Below are 19,090 nucleotides of genomic sequence, written 5' to 3' on the forward strand. Positions count from 1 at the left end.
TAAGAAAGGGCTGGGGATGTGGCTTAGTGGTTAAGCGCCCCTGGGTTCTATCCCAGGTACCAAAAAAAAAAAAAAAAAACTGTTAAAGAAAAAAACAGGCAAAATTCATTTCTAGTAACAGAGGTCAGAATAGCGGCTACCTGGAGTAGGGAAGTAGTGATTAGGAAGGAGCAGGGGAGCCTTTTAATGCTTAAAGAGTTCTATACCCTAATCTGATGGTGATTACAAAGGTGTGTATTTATTATATGTATGTATAATAATATTGTTATAGTAATATTTATATATAAGTGAAATGCATTTATGTATAAATATGCATTATATGTAAAAATGCATTTATATACATATAAATGCATCAAGTTGTACCTTAGAGTTTGAACGCTTTAATCTTATGTTTGTTATGACTCAATAAAAATGTTTAAACCAGTCAAGCGTGGTGACACACGCCTGTAATCCCAACAGATCTGGAGGCTGAGGCAAGAGGATGGCCAGTCCAAAGCCAGCCTCAGTAACTTTAGTGAGACCCTGTCTCAAAATTTAAAAAAAAAAAAAAAAATGAAAAGGCTGGGGATTTTGCTCAGTGGTTAAGCACTCCAATACTAAAAAATAAAAAATAAAATTAAAAAGTTAAATTTTATTTTTAAAAAAAGAAAAGTAGAATGTATAATTTCTAAACCAGGAGAGGATATGCAGGAAATAAAAACTCTCTAAATCTAAAGGAAGAAAGGGAAGGAGAAACACACACACACACACACACAGAGCAGTTTCTTTTTTTCTTTTTTTAATTTTTTTTTAGTAGTAGATGGACACAATACCTTTATTTGATTTATTTACTTTTTATGTGATGCTGAGGATTGAAACCAGTGCCTCCTCCGTGCGAGGCAAGTGCTCTACCACTGAGCTACAGTCCCAGCCCCAAGAGCACTCTCAATCCTCAGTCATAATGCTGGTCTCATCAGATCCAAAGAACATGCAGATGGCTCCCAATTTGTGATGGTTCAACTTATGATTTTTCAACTTTGCAATGGGGCAAAAGCAATCCACATCCAGCAGAAGCATGCTTTGAATTCTGATTTCTTCTCCAGACTAGTGATATGCAGTAGGGCCCTCTCTCACCATGCTCGGCTGCAGCACTGAGCCACTGAGCCCGGGGAACAACCGAGCCTCTGCCGTGTGCCCACACGACTGAGCTAAGAGGGTCAGGAGGTGGGGTGGATTCAATGCACTTTTATTATGGGATTTTCACCTTCACGATGGCTTTATCAGGGTGTAAACTCATCCGGAGTCAGAAGCACCTGCATCCTACCATCCGTGTCACCACACCTAACTTAGTTAAGAGAAACGCTAACAAAAGGCTGACTGAGCCCCTCCCAGGGCAGGTGGAAAGAAGTGGGGAGCAGGGAGGAGATACCCTGTGACCTCAGAGACTTGAGCCAATGTCCTCCCCTCCCCCATTTCCAGGGCTGAGGGGACCAAGGCCCCCTGATGTCTCTGTCCCCACACTCTGTGCCCTCTAGGACTCCATTCTTCTGAGCTATAGTTCACTGGGATATCATTTGAGTGTCAACAAGGTGTCCACTCTCCTCTGCCATCTGTCCTGCAGATGGATGTCCCTTGCTTCCACAGCCCTGCGGGGAGCAGCTATTGCCCTGTCCTATTTGTTCCCTCGCCCTAGCAGAGACTCAGCCCCAACTGCTCTCCAGAGGCCCCTGACTCTGCTCTGTCCGCCCCTGCAGGGGCCAAGTTCCCCATCAAGTGGACAGCTCCTGAGGCCATCAACTTCGGCTCCTTCACCATCAAGTCGGACGTCTGGTCCTTTGGAATCCTACTGATGGAAATTGTCACCTATGGCCGGATCCCTTACCCAGGTAGGGAAGGGGGCATTGGCTTGGGACCTGGCCAGGCACCGGGTCCATCTCACTGGCATATTCATTCCCAGTCCTTGATCCTTACCCTCCGCCTTCCCTTGCCTTTCCCATCTCTGCTAAAGCACCACCATCTGCCCAATTTCCTAAGCTGGCAGTCTAGGGGCTTCCTCGGCCCTCTCCTCTCTCACCCCTTATCATATCCAAGCAGTCACAGGGTCCTGGCTATTCAATCGGAAACACGTCCCACGTCTGCCCACCTCTAACAGCCTTACCTGCTCCCAGGCCATGACACCTTGCTCACCACCGTGGCCTCCCAATCTGTCCTGCTGTTTCTCCCCTCTCTCGCTTATAGGCCGTTCTTCAACTGCGACCAAAAAGATTTCTCTAAACTGTAAATCAGATCTCGTGCCTTCTCCATCCCTAATTCTTTTATTCACCATTATAATTAATACAAACCCTCCTAACGCCTCACCTGGCCATTAGGCACCACATGATCTGGCCTCTGCCGCCCTCTCCAGCTTCCTGCTGTCCCTCCCCCCAGTCATCTAAAGTATAGCATGTCTCCCCTGTGATTTCCTTTCATAATATTCTATGCTATATTCATCCATGGCTTCCATCCTAATTGAAAACCAGGTATTTGCTTAAAATTTTCTCCATCAGATTCTAAGACCATAAGGCCAGAAATCGTGGCTGTATTCCTTTTTAAATATATATATACATATATATATATAATTTTTTTAGTTATAGTTGGACACAATACCTTTATTCCATTCATTTATTTTTATGTGGTGCTGAGGATCGAACCCAGGGCCCTGCACATGCTAGGCAAGTGCTCTACCGCTAAGCCACAATCCCAGCCCCTGGCTGTATTCCTTACCAGTGACCCCAGTGCCCACCTCTGTGCTTGACCTATAGTGGGCTTAGTAATGACTTGTCAAATGGATCAATATATCCCCCTGCCTAAGGAAAGTGCCCAACACTCGGTATACAAAGATGTATACCAAGTAGATTGCATGTAGATTGAATGTAGATGCATGTAGATTGCCTGGGACTCAGGGAATACTTGGGATGTCTGTAACTAGAACACTGGGGAGGATCAAGATGGATATAAAGAGTCCCTGACTTTTCACACATACAGCACTGAATTTAAATCCTATCCCCATCAACTAAGACAAACTAATGGAGTGATGCTACTTTTCAAAAGAAGAAAAGATAACTTGCCGATGGAGAGGTCAGGGAAGGAGAATAGAGAATGATTATCCTGGCTTTAATGGAACAGTAGAAATTCAAGAGTTGTTTTAGCCTTGTTAAATTGGAGGTGACATATAGACATTCAAGTAAAGATGTCTAAGGGAGCCCTCGAATCCATGAGTTTAAAGTTCAAGATTGAGAGTATATTGGGGCTGGGGATGTGGCTCAAGCGGTAGCGCACTCGCCTGGCATGCGTGCGGCCCGGGTTCGATCCTCAGCACCACATACAAACGAAGATGTTGTGTCCGCCAAGAACTAAGAAAAAAATAAATAAATGTTAAAATTCTCTCTCTCTCTCTCTCTGTCCCCCCCCCTCTCACTCTCTCTTTAAAAAAAAAAAAAAAAGATTGAGAGTATAAAATTGGAAGCCAGGTACAGTGGCACACACTTGTAACCCCAGCAGCTCCAGAGGCTGAGGCAGGGGGATTGCAAGTTTGAGGCCAGCCTCAGCAACTCACCAAGATCCTGCCTCAAAATTAAAAAATAAAAAGGGCTGAGGATGTAGCCATGATAAAGTACACCTGGGTTCAATCCCCAGGACCAAAATAAATAAATAAAATCAGGGAATCACAGGCATTTAACAGTTGTTCTAATATGTAACTAATGTAAACCTAAATTGAACAAGGAAATCATCCCACTCATAAGATGACCTTGAATCTGGCCATCTGACTTTTGTTTTGTGAGAACACTAGTTATCCAGGGCAATGGGTTATAGAGCCCTGTATCCATTTGAATGCATTAGGCAGCAAATAACAAAAATAATACACAAAGTGTTTCTGAAACAAGAGGCAAGTCATTATTCCCCATTGAAAGAAGTCAGGCCATGGTGGCCGGTTAGTTCAGCAGCCCAACAGCTGTCAGGACGCTGAGTTAGTTGATGGTGTTCCCCATGTGGGTAAGTTTGTTGCTACAGCTCCAAGTATTTCGTCATCTCCCAGTGTCCAAAGGAAGAAAGGAAGGGGTGTGCGCCATGCCTCACTCAATCAGGAAGGAGAACATCTCCCCCTCAGCTCCCCTTGTCCTTTCCTGGGTCCCAGGCCCTAGCCACAAGGAAAGCTGGCAAAGGGAACGTCTGGCTTTCTCAGTGGGAGGGGCTCAGCCTGCAAGGGGAGATGGGGAGCCGTGGTTGTTGGGGTGGCCACAGTATCTGTCCACCCTGGGCTCCCACTTCCCAATCCCTCCCTTCCTAACTCCCCGGCTCCTTCCCAGGAATGTCAAACCCAGAGGTGATCAGGGCGCTGGAGCACGGGTACCGGATGCCTCGACCCGAGCACTGCCCCGAGGAGCTCTACAACATCATGACCCGCTGCTGGAAAAACCGCCCGGAAGAGCGGCCCACCTTTGAATATATCCAGAGTGTGCTGGATGATTTCTACACGGCCACCGAGAGCCAGTACCAACAACAGCCTTGATGGGCAGGACCAGGCCGGGGCCAGGAGGTGCCCAGGAGGTGTCTCCAACACCAGCCACTGGAGCCCATTCATCCTTCCCATTCCCAGACACCCACCCTCACTGCAGCCACAGTCTCCTCACCTGCCAAGTGGATGGGTGGACTGGACAGTCTCTTTTTTACTCTACCAATCCACACTGTGCCATTCTCAGGAGTCTCCCAAGTTGATATTTCTATTGCCTGGGATGATTGAATTCCAATTACAGCTGTGATTTAGAAATGTTTAAAATTATAAAATAAGTATTTAAATAAAAACTATTGGATAAAAGATATGAATGCCAAGGCCTTTACTGGAAGTTCTGCCCTCCTGTCCTTCCAGTTCCAGAATACCTATTTGCCTTCTTGCTGCAGGCGGAAGGACATTCCTAGAGAGCAGAAGTGTAAAGAAAAGTGACATTCAATGCTCAAAGTTTTCCAACTATCCTAAAACAATTGCTGGCTGTATTAGTTTCTTATTGCTGCTGTAACAAGTATGGTGACTTCAAACAATGCAAATTTATTATCTTATGGTTCCAGAAATCAGAGTTTGAAATGGGTTGTCAGAGCTGCCTTCCTTCTGGAGGACCCAGGGGGAAAATTGTTTCCTTGTCTTTTCTGCCTTCAAGAGGCCACACCTGCCTTGGCTCATGGTTGCCTCTGTACATCATTCTGAACTCTGTTTCCATCATCGCTTCCCCTATACCAATTCTGAGTCTCCTGTTTCCCTCTTCAGCATGTAAGGATCCCTGGAATTACACTGGACTTGCCCAAAAAATACAGAACACTTTTTCCATCTCAAGATCCTTAATCGTATGTGGAAAGTCCCTTTTGCTGTGTAAGTAAGGTAACCTTGTCACTGTCTCTGGGGGTTAGGTCATGAACATCCTGGAGGGGCCGTTATTCTGCCTATCGCACTGGCATCCAGATGCTGGATGAGTGCTGCCTCCCAGGACCAGGTACTGCCAGATGCTAGGAATGATTTCTCATGATCTGACTGTCCTGCCAAGCCATGTTTCTAGCTGAGCTGGTTGGTCTAGATCTCCCCCAGGGTGGGTGCTACCTGAAGCCCTGGCAGCTCCTATGGCCACATGGCCATCGTGATTGTTAAGATGGTATTCATTGTTGCAGGAATCCTGGAGTCTAGAAATGGGGCAGCTGAGAGATACCTCGTACCGTGCTTGGAAAGCTCTCGATGGGCTGGGGAGGGAGACTTAACAGGAAGCAGAGGAGACAAGAAAGCAGGGGGTGCTTCCCACAGGTGAAAAACTGAACCTTTCTGGCAGTTAACTTTTTTGGTTTTGGGGGTCGGGGGAGGTTACCAGGGTTTGAACTCAGGGGCACTTGACCACTGAGCCACATCCCCAGCCCTATTTTATATTTTATTTAGAGACAGGGTCTCACTGAGTTGCTTGCTTAGTGACTCGTTTTTGCTGAGGCTGGAACTCAGGATCCTCCTGCCTCAACCTCCGAGCCCCTGCAGTTATAGGCGTGCGCCACCGTGTCCTGCATGGCAGTTAGCTTTGGACATGGGGGAAAGATAAGAAGACGTAGGTAATGGGATAGGGCGCGATGACACTTTTCAATATTATTGCATCCCCTGAAGGATCTGTATCTCAGCGCCCTGGTTATGGTTTGGTCCCTCATAAGGTGATATGTTGAAGGTTTTGTGTATAAAGCAACAATGTTCAGGGTCAGAACATTAGGAGAGAGGTGACTGGATCACAAGGACTCTGATCTCATGAATGGATTTATCCATTTATGGATTCATAGCTTACCAGGCTACAGAAAGGTGGCAGAAATGTTAGGAGGCCGGCCAAGTTGGAGGAAGTAGGCCTTTGGGTGCATGACCTTGAAAGGTATATGGAAATCCCAGCTTCTCTGTCTCCTCCCTCTCTCTGCTTCCTGATCATGTACAGCACAGTTTCTTTTGTCCTGTGCTTCCACCGAGGTGTTCTGCCTCCCACAGGACTAAAGTGACAGGGCCAAGTGACCATGAACTGAAACCTCTGAAACTATGAGCCAAGATAACTCTTGCCCTGTTTTAAGATGATTTTTTCTCAGGTACACTGTCACAGGAATGGAAAGCTAACTAACACAAACCCCCAGGGTCACACAGAAATCTATATCTGTTGAATCTACTGTGCACCTGTCAGCGGTTCTAACCTTAAAAACTAGGTATAAAGGGTGGGAGTGGTGGCACACGCCTGTTATCCCAGGGGTTCAGGAGGATCTCAAGGTCAAAGCCAGCCTCATCAAATTAGCGAGACCCTGTCTCAAAATAACAAATAAAAATAGGCTAGGATGTGGCTCAGTGGTTAAGTACCCCTGGGTTCAATCCCTGGTACCAAACAAAAAAAAAGACTGGGTATAAGAAAAACAGTGGAGAGTTAAGCTAGCTAAAACAAACACTTTGGGTTTTTTCCTAGACATGTTTTTTTTTTTTTTTTTTAAGAGAGAAAGAAGAGAGAGGGGGGGGGAGGGAGAATTTTTTACTATTTATTTTTCAGTTTTTGGTGGACACAACATCTTTATTTTATGTGGTGCTGAGGAACGAACCCAGAGCCCCTCGCTTGCCAGGCCAGTGCGCTACCGCTTGAGCCACATCCCCAGCCCCAACATGTTTTAACTTATATATATCTAGGAAAAAAATCAAAAGTGTCCAAAGTGTCTGTTTTTCCTGTTTTCACACCACAATCAACACAGATTTCTGTGACTCTAAAAGGTGTGGGATTTCCCCTACCATCCAGGAAACAGTTCTGCCATAATGGACACTAAGGGGTGACCTCTAATCCAATTCGGTTTATAGCACTATTCACTTAGAAAGCATCAGATCCCACAGGTTGAGGGTCTAGTCCCCAACACTGCCCCTGACATCTGACCTCAGATGTCAGTCACAACCTCAGCTGTTTCATCTGTGTTTCTGACCAACTGTCACAAGTCGGGGTTCTCACAAACCCCTCCTTGGATTCAATACATTGATTCAAGTGGCTCAGAGAACTCAGGGAAGCGCTTAGGTTTTAATGGTTTATCATAAAGGACATTATATAGGATACACAGGAAATGAGGCAGAGGGTGAGGTGTGGGGGGAGATGCATGACATGTCCATGTCCTGTCCGGACCTGCCACCCTCTGGAAATCTCCAAGTGTTCAGCTGCCCAGGAGCTCTGTGAACCCTGTCCTTTGGGGGTTTTATGAGCACTTTATTGTATAGGCATTTTGCTGACAGACTGGGTGGGGAACCCAGCAAGGTCTAGGTATTTAGATTTTTTTTCCTGCCTCTCTCTGTGGCTGTCCTTCCTCCAGGGTTTGGGGCAGGACCCAGCTGCAGTAAGGAGGGGTCTTATCACCTACTGCAGAACAAGAGGAGGTCAGAGACAAAAAGGCAAACTCTTAGACAAAAAGGCAAGGGAAGATTAGTTTCTGGGACCCACCTTAGAGAAAGTTCCGTTTTTATGGTCCACCTTGTGGAGGGAGTCATGAGCCAGGAACCATGGAAGAAACCCAAAATAAACACAGCATAATATCATAACCTGCCAGTTGGTCATTTCATTTCTCTCTTGCTTTTTGGTTTGGGTGGAGGCTTGGGTATTGTCGTGAGGAACAAAAGGTGTGACTTATGCAGTCCAAGGGGAGAAATAAAGATGTCCACGCGCTTCTGTCCTAGTCAATGCTTTATTCACTCAGATCACTCAATACAATTTCACTCTACGTTCTTAATCAAGAAAATGACAATGCTCAATGCTGGACACTGCAACAGACATCATCAATTCACAGCAAACAATTCTAGATTGATTCTAAGCACTGCAAACGCTTAATCATGACAGGCTCACGACAGACATTCCCTCTGCGTGCTAAGCTCAAGTGTCAGATCAGAAGTCTCAAGCCTTAGGCTCTCGGTCCAGCAGATGCCCACTCAGACGTCGGTGATCAGATCAGGAACCAAGGAAGGCTTCTCCTGGGGTGGAGGTGACAGCTGGCTGGGGAGGCGGTCCTAGGGAGAAGCTGCGGCTCTCACCAGGGTCAAGAAGTGGCTGTGGAGTTTGAGGGCGGTGAGAACAGCTCAGAGGGTCAGCAAACCATGAAAGGTGTGGTGACTTCAGTCCAGGTCCTCAGGCTCTCAGCGTGAGGGCATTACTGTCGGCTGGCTGAATGTCTGTTCATTTGCTCTATTATTTATACCAAATTTGGGGCTTTTGACTCCTCTTTCTATCCTTATCAGCTGCCCCGGGTCTCTCAGTGATGTCATTTACACCCTAATTTTCTCCCCTTTCCCTCTTATCTGGTGAGGACAGCCTGCCAGGGGCTTCACTCCGAGTTTATCAGGGTTGGGAGAAGTGACTTGTTGGTGCCTGAGGACCACACTGGAGGGCTCCGTTAGGCGCACCTGGTAAGACTGCAGGTTTCAAACTGGAGTTTTTAAAACGGAGTTGCTTAGGCTCAGGCCTAAGGCCATCCTGACAGGTATCCGAAAGCAAAACCCATGGTCTTGCAATGGGAATTTGCCCTCCTGATTGGAGGTACACGGGATTCGGGATCCATGGGAGGAGTACACATCCTGCCCCATGGATGGCGAGCTTGGCCATGAGACTTGTTTTGGCCAATGGGATGTTAGAGGCTTGAAATATGTTTGCAGGTCTAGGCTTGCTCCAACCTTTTGCCCTAAAAAGAACATGGCCTAAGGAAGATGAGTGACATTTGGAACAGGGTGGGACTCCGCCTGCAGGGGGCCACTAAACTTAGCTGAGCCCAGCCCAGATCAGCGGAACCCCAGCTGATCTGTGGACAAGTGGACGAGAATGAAATGCTTATTATCATACGCATTTGAATTCTATGGTTGCTTTGTTATGTAGAATTGTTATAGCAATAGCTGACTGAGACATGATCTCAGGAGTTAGAGCCTGTGACTGTAGGGACAAGGCTAAGGAGTCAGCTCCTGTCCTCCTACTCCTTCAGCCAACACTGAGTTATTCCTCTGGTCACAGGAAAAACAAACAAAAATATGGGTATAGATACAACACCAAAAGCATGATCCATGAAAGAAAAAGTTAACCTGAACTGGATGCAATGGCACAGACATGTGATTCCAGAGACTCTGGAGGCTGAGACAGGAGGATTCCAATGCTAGCCTCAGCAACTTAGTGAGTCCTTAAGCAATTTAGCAGATCTTTTCTCAAAAATAAAAAAGGGCTTGGGATGTGGCTCAGTCCGTAAGCATCCTCTGGTTCAACCCTTGGTACCAAAAAAAGAAAAGAAAAAGTTAACCTGAAACAAAAGGATCACTTAAATCCAGGAATTAGAGGCCAGCCTGGGCAACAAAGCAAGACCCTGTCTCAAAAAAAAAGTAAACTGGACTTCATTAAAATTGAAAAATCTGCTCTGCAAAGTGCATTGTTTAAAAAATGAAAAGAAGCCCCAAGTTTGGAGAAAACATTTGCAAAACATAACCGATGGAAAGACTAATATCCAAAATATACAAAGTACTCTCAAAACTCAACAATAAAAAAAAAGCGAGGGGCTGGGGATGTGGCTCAAGCGGTAGCGCGCTCGCCTGGCATGTGTGCGGCCTGGGTTCGATCCTCAGCACCACATACAAACAAAGATGTTGTGTCCGCTGAAAACAAAAAATAAATTTAAAAAAAAGCGAAGGGAGGGGAGGGGAAGGGGGGAATGGAAGGACAGCAGAATAAAATAGACATTATTATTGCTGTGGGTATATACGTGACTGCATGACCAATGTGATTCTGAAACCTGTACACTCAGAAAAATGAGAAGTGATACCCTATCTGATTCAAATGTATGATATGTCAAGATCATTGTACTGTCATGTGTAACTAATTAAAACAAATTTAAAAAAGAAATAATAATTTTAAAAAAGCTGGTCCCATTGGCACATGCCTGTAATCCCTGTGACACATAAAGCTAAGGCAGGAAGATCTCAAGTTCAACGTCAGCCTCAATAACTTAGCAAGACCCTGTCTCAAGATTAAAAAAAGAAGAAGAAAGAAAAAAGAACTGGGAATGTAGCTCAGTGTTAAACACCCTGGATTCGATCCTAGTACCAAAAAGCCTGTAGTCCTGCCAGGCACGGTGGTGCACACCTGTAATTCCAATGGCTTGGGAAGTTGAGCCAGGAGGATCACGAGTTCAAAGCCAGCCTCAGCAACTTAGGGAGGCCCTAAGCAACTCAGTGAGACCCTGTCTCTAAATACAATGTGGCTCAGTGATTAAGCACTTCTGGGTTCAATCCCCAATACAAAAACAAAACAAAACAAAACCTGTAATCCCAGCCACATGGGAAGCCGAGATTGGAGCATTGCAAGTTTGAGACCAGCCTCAGCAATTTAACATGACACTCAGCACTACTTAGAAAGACCCTGTCTCAAAAATAAAAAGGAATGGCATTGTAGTTCAGTGGTGAAGCTTCCCTGGGTTTAACTGCCAGTACAAAAACAAACAAACAAAAACCCTCAATATAAAAATAGGCAAACTAGGCACAGTGGTAGATGCTGCAAATCCCCGGTCACTCAGGAAAGTGAGGCCTGAGAATCAAAAGATCAAGGCCAGCTTTGGCAACTGAGCAAGACCCCTGTCTCAAAATTTAAAAGCAATAATAATAATAATAAAGGCTGTATCAGTCAGTGGTAGAGCACCCCTGGGTTGAATCCCTATACCATAAAAAGGGGTGGGGGGTGGGGGCAAGAGATCTGAAAACACCTCACCAAAGAAGATATACAGATAGCAATTATGCATGAAAGATGCTCCACATCACATACCATTGGGGAAATGCAAATTAGAATGACAATGACACTCTTATTAGAATGACTAAGATCCAAAACACTGACAATGCCAGATGCTGATGCCATACAGCAACAGGACCTCTCACTGCTGGTGGGAAGGCAAAACGGCTTGCTTTTGAAGACATTTGGCAATTTCTTAGAAAGCTAAACTTTCTCTTACCATATGATCCACCATTTGGGCTCCTTGGTGTTTACCCATTTGAATTGAAAATTTATGTCCCACAAAACCTGCGTAGAGATGTTCAGAGAAACTTTATTCATAAATACCATAACTCAGAAGAAATCAAGATATCTTTTGAAGCTGGGTATAGTGGCACAAGCCTGTAATCCCAGCGACTCAGGAGGCTGAGGCAGGAGGATTGGAAGTTTGAGACCAACCTCAGCAACGTAGCGAGAACTTGTCCAAAAAAAAAAAAAAAAAGGACTGAGATGTAACAGCAAAAAGAAAGAAAAAAGATTTACTTTCATAGGCAAATGGATACATCCATATAATGGAATTTTATTCAGTGTTAAAAAGAAACGAGTTATGAAAAGAGATGGATAAATTTTAAATGCATATTGCTAGGTGAAAGGTCATTTGCTGTAGATTCCAACTATATGACATTCTTAAAAAGTACCACCATGTAGGCTGTAATGAGATTAAGGGTTGCCAGGAGTGTGGAGAAAGGGAGGGAGGAATGGATGGGTGAAACACAAGGCATTTGGAGGGCTGTGAAACCTTTCTGTATGATATTACCATGGTGCTTACATATCATCATACAGCTGTCCAAACCCATACAAAGTATAGGATGTAAAGAGTGAACCCTATTGTAAAATATGAACTTTAGTAGTATGTCAACACTGGTTCGTCAGTTGTCACAAACACACCACACTAACACATGATGTTAATAATAATGGAAATCGGGGGCAGATGAAGGGCTATTTTAGAACTGTAATTTGCACTCATTTTTCTGTGTACTTGAAACTATTTACCCCCTTTCTGCTGCTGTAACAGAATACCTGAGACTGGGTAAATGTAAAGAACATAGATTTATTTCTTATCATTCTAAAAGCTGAGAAGACCAAGGCTGAGGGTCCCTCATCTGGCCAGGGCCTTCTTGATGCATCATCCCATGGCAGAAGGCAGAAGGGGAACCGAGCACTGTGTGGGGAGGGGTGGAGTATCTGTATCATCTGTATCAGGAGCAAAGTCTCATGAGAACTCACCCCTCTCCTCCACGTGTGAGGGCAGAACCTTCATGGCCAAATTGATTCTTAAGTCCCACCTCTCAACACTATGGGATTGAGGACTAATTCAACACACGAACTTTGGAGAACACATTCAAACCATGGCACTGCTCTTAAAAAATTAAGTCTGACAATTATACAAAACGCATGGGAATCCTTTTTATGTTACTTGTTCTGAGGGAAAACTGCATGGAATCCTCCCCCGGATGGTGGCTAGGAAAGGCAAGTAAGATGCTCCAATCTGAGGCCAAAACGGCCTGCTTGGCACTGAGCTTCAGCATTCTGTTTCAACCTTCTCCTGTGGTCTGGAATACAACTGCCTCCTTAGTCCCCTACGTGGGCCCTTAATTTTTGTCACACATCTGTCCCCTTTATGGTATATTCTGACATAGGCTCTTAGCAATTTGCACTCTATCTGCATTCCTTCCCTTTTAGGCCATGGCAGTGACTGCTGGTCATCTCCATATCCACATTTCTCCTTCTAGAGAAACGGAAGAGGTGTGTGTGTGTGTGTGTGTGTGTGTGTGTGTGTGTGTGTGTGTGTTTTACTGGGGACTGAACCCAGAGAGCTCTACCACTGAGCTACACCCCCAACCTTTTTTTTTTTTTTTTAATTTTGAGACTAGATATCACTAAATTGCTGAGGCTAGCCTTGAACTTTCAATCCTCTTGCCTCAGCCTCCCAAATGACTGGGATTACAGGTGTGGGCCATCACACCCAGCAGGAAATAAAATTATTTCATGAGAGCATAACCACCTAGAATGAAAGCTACATTTTCCAGTCCCTTTTTGCAGCAAAACATGACCCCATCATTAAGTTCTGATAATTATGGTTATAAGTTTAAGTATGTTATAGAAGATTCCAAGAATTTTTTTTTTTTTTTTTGTACTAGGGATTGAACTCAGAGCTTCACTCATGCTAGCTAAGTGCCCTACCACTGAGCCACATCCACAGCTCTCCAGGAACCTTTCTTAAGAGACAACTGGTATAGGCTCTTTGCCCTCATTTCTCATCTCTTCCTCTGCCTTGCTGCCTAGAAAGTGTGTGTGAAGGCTGGAGCTCTAGCTGCCAATTTAGACCCTGAGGAAAATGATAAGTTGGATAGAGCCTAGACCCCTGAGGATGTTTTAGGGTAGCATACCAGCCTGGACAGTCCTCCTCCAGACTTTGACATCAGAGAGTGTGGCATGTGCTCCTATCCCTTAGAGTGGACTGGGCTTTCTGCTGACATTTTTGCATCACTATGCCTGAGGGCTTATATTTCTGGAAACCGCAAAAAGCCTCAGTTGCAGGGGTTCCCAGAAGGCTGAGAGTAGGTAGGAGTTAAGGGCCTGGGGAGCAGTCCTCTATTAGTGACTCTCAGCTCCCTTCCCAGGTAGAATAACTATTATTTCCCAGCGTTTCCTCATGGGATCAAGCTTGTTGTTATTGCTATCATTGTGCAGGAAATCCAACCCAGGGCCTCAATCTTGCTAGGCAAGCAAGTCTACCACTGAGCTCACCCCCAGCCCCAGGGTTGAGCTTTGGTTGCCCAGAGTGGTAACCTGGTTGACAACATACTTTCTTAGTATAGTTCCAGCATGAATTAAGTTTGATAGTTTCACTTGCATTAATGAATAAGATGAAAGTGAAATAATAAGACCTATCAGAACCAGACTCTTTAATCAATGACAGGAACAACTTTGCTGAATAAGGTAGGAGTTCCCAAAGTCACAGTTTTATGCTGGTCACAATATAAGTACCATCTACAATGTGAACAGTTTCTCCATCACTTTACATCTGGACCAGGATTTGGCAAACTTCTCAGGCTGCAGCCAAGCCCATTATGCATGGATTGTAGCAAGATGGCAGCTGAGCAGTCATGATGCAGCCATATGGTTGACAAAGTCTAAACTTTCTACTCTCTGCCTCTTTACAGAAAAGTTTCGCTAACAAAACTAAAATTCAAGCCCTATTTGCAACGTTGGCTGCCACTTTAAGGCCGTTTTGAAGCAACCAACCAGAGCCGCATTCTTCTTTTCATGAGCCTTAGGGACTTTCGCCTTTATGCAATTCTTCCTGCACAATCATATATTATGGCTTATGTCACCAAAGGAGACTGGGATATGGAAGTCCTTTTGGGAAAAAATACAAAGCATGAGGAGGGGAAACACGGAAATATTGAGGACTAATATGCCATTTATGGAGCTTTGTTCTTTATCAGCCAGTCCTCTTTGGGCAGCCAGAAATAGGAAGAAATCTCTAGAACCCAAGCTCCAGAACTGGTTACAAGTTTGGAATCTATTTTTTTCTGTGACAATGACAGATCCCTCTTGTCTCTCAAGCTTCTTCCCTCTTAGGGATAATATCTGATCTACTACCTTTTAGGATGGTTGTGCAGGTAACCAGTTTCAATGATTTACTACACCATAATAAAGCAATCCCCAAAGCTAAAACAACTAGGCTCAGCTGGACAGTTCTTTTGTTCCTCCTGGTGCTGATGAGGTTATTCATGCAGCTATATTTAGTTGGTAGCTCAGCTGGGGTTGGAATGTGTGGGCACATGTGTAGTGCTCAGCTGGAGTTTCCAGAATGTCTTGAGGAATTGACTGCCCTCTGTGTCTCTCCACATGGCTCTCTAGCAGGGGAGTCAGACTTCTTTGCACCTATGAGGGTAGAGCAAAAGCTGCCACACCTCATAAGGCCTAGATTCAGAAGTGGCAGCCACTTGTATAACATTCTATTGCAAAGCAAGGGATTTAACCAGTCATATTCGATGGGAGGATAATAGTTTATTTTTTGGAGGGAGAAACCGTATTCTCATGAAAGGATGAAAGGGCTTGTTGGTAGCCATCTTTGCAGAAAATTCACCACTCTTAGGTAGAATTAGATACCTAAGAGTCTTAGGAACTATTTTTGCATAATGTTAAATGCTACTGCACACAACAAACATTCAGTCAATGCTGATTATTACCACTAATGATTATTCTTTTAACAACTTTTTGAAACAATATAACAAGATATCCAATTTACAGTGGTATGCATAGATCAAATGAATTTTGAGGTCTTTCCCATCTATTTATTTTTATTTTTTTTGCTGAGGGGGCAGGGTACTGGGGATTGAACTAAGGGTCACTTTACCATTGAGCTACATCCCCTGCCCTTTTCATTTTGAAACAAGTGTATCACTAAGTTGCTGATGCCAGCCTGGAACTTGGATCCTCCTGTTTCTGCCTCCCAAGTGGCTGGGATCATAAGTATGTACCTCTGGGCCTTGCTCTCTCAATCTTAATACCATGATGATTTGAGTCTCTTTTTACCAGTATTGGAAACGGAGGTTTAGCAAGACTTAGTGACTTGCCTCAAGTCACACACTTAGCTAGTCAAACACGGTGAAGTCCATATTCAAAGATGTCTCCCTCCACTAAATATGCTGCATTTCATTTATTCATTCATTTAATACATAGTGTACAGTTCGCATCTACTATAGGCCTGAAGGAGTGTAGCTAAGCATATAATGATAATTATTTATTGAACGCATCCTATGTAACATTATGAGACTGAATCTTCATCAGAAGCCTAGGATGGAGTTACTATAATCCCTTACCTATTTTACAGATGACAACGAAGTAGAGCAAGGTAAAATAAAAGACAGGACCCTAACTTCATGCACAGGATAGTCTATTAGAAAGGATATATGTTAGTCAAGCAAATAAACACATAATTGCAGATTATTCTCAGAATTCGGCTGCTGCGGGAGCACCCTCCTCCTTCTATCAAGGTCTCGGTAACCCTGGCAACGGGTCTTTCTGCCAATAGTAAAGATGGCACCCAGAGAGCAAGCGTGTTTCGCACACTCCATTACCCACAAGGCAGCGAGAGTAGGGGAGGCGCCGTCTCTGCCAGGAGCTAATATGGCTCCAATAGTTACACCAGCTTCTCTCTGCACCTCGTCAGTGACATGACTGCTCCGACTAGCCTGTCTTGCAGGAGTTAAGTCTCCTTTGCCTTTTCGCTGACCGCGACGACAGGAGAGATTGGAATTGATAGACTACCTCGAGGACTCGAAGTCCGTAACCAGGGAAGCACCACTTCCGCTGACGTCATCACGGCGACACGTGGATCCAAGATGGCGGCGGCGATGGTGAGTGAAGGAGACTCCGGGAGCCGGAGCTGAGGCAGGGCCCTCTCGGGTATCCCAGGACCTTCCGGCACCCCATGCCTGGTGCCAAGCCATTTTCAGAACCCCTGCTCAGGTTACTCCTGACTGGGCTCGCCTCCCAATTCCCCCTCCCGGGTCTTGGCCCCGCATTCAGGATTGTCAAGGCCCGGAGTTTTAGGAGAGGCGCCGTTTCGGAGGAAGACCTCGGCTACTGCCTCCGCTGGGTTCCCAGCCCTACTTTGGTCCCCGCCCCCTGTGATCCCCACTTCCCAATTTCACCTTTCAGTCCTCACCCCCCGAAGAATCCCCGTTTTTTCCACCCTCGCTCCTCCCCCTCACGTCCAGACCCTGTTCTCCCCGCCTCCCCAACGTCCTGGCCAGTCCGCTGCTGCGACCTCGCTTCGGACCAGCCTCCCAGTCTAAGCTCTGTTCTCACCTCCACCCTCAACTGTCCCCATCACACACCCCTCTTGACTGCTGATAACGCAGAGCACACCCTCCCCTAGCCCACCGCTATCTTCCATTCCCAGATCCTTTCCTACCCCTTGTCTTTTTCAATGAGCTCCTTGCCTCTTCTCGCGTCCTTCTATCCCACTGTTTCTCAGACTTTACTATGCATAAGAAAAAGGTTGTGTGTGAGAAGGCAAGTTAAAATACAGTTTCCTGAGCCTCCTTCCCAAAGGTCCTAACTCTGTAGAGCTGGGCATTGCCCTGGGATCTGCACCTTTATATGCACTCCAGTGATTATGATGGAGGTGATCTGTGAACTAGATTCTGAAAAACACTTCTAGCCCCACCAGGCTGCCTCCCCTTCCCATTCCCCTACAGAGCCACACAGCTCCTTAGGGATAAATGCTCATTATGATGAAGCTCCTTAGGATAAAGTCTATGTGTGGGTGAAGGTGGGGGTAAAAGCTGTGCGGGCTTCTCCTACAGAACCCTGGGAGTAAGTCTTTGAAGAACTGGCTTTTCTTCCAAAGTTCAGCTCACATTCTGCTTGTTAAGTGTTCAGCACTAAAATTGAAGTCACTTAATCCAGAGATTTCCTGGGTCTTCCTGGATATTGTTATCTCAGTAGATAATTTCATCCTGGGAGTGAATGATAAGGAAAACCTGGAGAATAGGATGTAACATTTGACTTTAGTGGAGGAAGATTCTTGCTTCAATTCTTTGATGTTGATTTTCTCCAAACAGCAGTAGACTATTGACCAATAATGGATTTTTCTCCTTCTGTTAGCTGACTGATAACTTATCTTTTGTTTATTTGATGAAGGATTCTTTGTAGAATCACAAGTGTCAGGTAAAAGATTTCACATCCTGTGGCTGGTGTTGTAGCTTAGTGGTAGAGTGCTTGCCTAGCATGCACAAGGCCCTGTGGTTGATCCCCAACACCACCAAAGCGGGGAGGGGGGTTGCAGCCTCACCTGGTTCCCATGGTCTCAGACTTCAGTTTGAACCATAAGTGGGGAAAATCCCAAGTGATATGTTGAAACCCCTGTTTTTCCTTTACCACATTCAGAACAAAGATGGTGTAAGAACTTGACAGGAAGTCACACCCTCTCACCATAGGGAAAAGTTCAATAAAGTGGCATTTATAGCATTGCACTGGGAAATTCCTGCCCTATTCAGAGGTTTTTAAGAGGTTATAAGTTAGCAATACATATTTTTGGTACACATTTATTTAATCAGCAAATATTTGAGTGCCTACTCTCTGCCAGGAACTGGAGGTGTACTTGTGAATTTGAGCTCCTTGTGGAGCTTTTCTAGTCTGAGGTGACAGGCAGTGAACAAGTAAATATGTAAATACATAAATAAGTAAATACATAAAATAATGTTCCAGGTTCTGGAGCTGTGACTCAGTGGTAGAATGCTTGCCTAGCATGTGTGAGGCACTGGGTTCGATCCTCAGCACCACATAAAAATAAAAATAAACAAAATAAAGGCATGCTGTCCATCTACAACTACAAAACAGTTTAAAAAATAATAAGTTAATGTTTCATAATGTTAGGTTTGTGAAGACAGCAAGGTGAAGTAATAGTGATTGGAGTGACTGGGTGACACAACTATTTGGGATTGAGTGATTAGAGAAGTCTTCTCAGAGAAAGGGATGTAAGTTGAGACTTGATTGACAAGGAAGAATCAGTTATGCAGGGAATGTTCCAGGCGAAGGAAATGGTAAACCTAAAGGCCAAGATAGAGAGCTTGGCACATTTGAGGAACACAGGGTAGAGGATCTGAAGCATGTTGATAGGTGGGGGTAGGAGACAATGACACAAGATGAAATTGGACTGAGGCAAGAGTAAATGTGAACCTAGAAGCAGACTTAAAATCAGGGTGAGTTGTAGCCTACAGTTTGTAGTCTGCAGACTGTATTTTGAA

At 44.9% G+C, this 19,090-nt stretch overlaps 2 protein-coding genes and 1 long non-coding RNA gene across 6 annotated transcripts in view; 2 read left to right on the top strand and 1 right to left on the bottom strand.

The window, feature by feature from the left end:
• Hck (HCK proto-oncogene, Src family tyrosine kinase) overlaps positions 1 to 4,834 on the top strand; it is a 40,713-nt gene extending 35,879 nt beyond the window's left edge. For all 3 annotated transcript variants that reach the window (XM_040274949.2, XM_040274948.2, XM_013356469.3), the window contains 2 exons: positions 1,734 to 1,865; positions 4,326 to 4,834. In XM_040274949.2, coding sequence (XP_040130883.2) covers positions 1,734 to 1,865; positions 4,326 to 4,528 — 335 coding nt within the window. In that variant the 3' untranslated portion in view covers positions 4,529 to 4,834. The remainder of the gene's footprint in view (positions 1 to 1,733; positions 1,866 to 4,325) is intronic.
• A 3,364-nt stretch (positions 4,835 to 8,198) lies between these two features.
• On the bottom strand, positions 8,199 to 17,500 carry LOC120886332 (uncharacterized). The gene is made up of 2 exons (XR_005729269.2): positions 16,605 to 17,500; positions 8,199 to 8,576 (listed from the first exon to the last, which is right to left on the bottom strand). It is a non-coding gene; the product is annotated as an uncharacterized LOC120886332 (long non-coding RNA).
• Positions 16,465 to 19,090, top strand: part of Tm9sf4 (transmembrane 9 superfamily member 4) — a 49,814-nt gene continuing 47,188 nt past the window's right edge. For both annotated transcript variants that reach the window (XM_005320590.5, XM_078051589.1), the window contains exon 1: positions 16,465 to 16,693. In XM_005320590.5, coding sequence (XP_005320647.1) covers positions 16,679 to 16,693 — 15 coding nt within the window. In that variant the 5' untranslated portion in view covers positions 16,465 to 16,678. The remainder of the gene's footprint in view (positions 16,694 to 19,090) is intronic.

This window comes from Ictidomys tridecemlineatus, chromosome 5, assembly GCF_052094955.1.
Source record: "Ictidomys tridecemlineatus isolate mIctTri1 chromosome 5, mIctTri1.hap1, whole genome shotgun sequence".
NCBI classification, from domain to species: Eukaryota; Metazoa; Chordata; class Mammalia; order Rodentia; family Sciuridae; genus Ictidomys; species Ictidomys tridecemlineatus.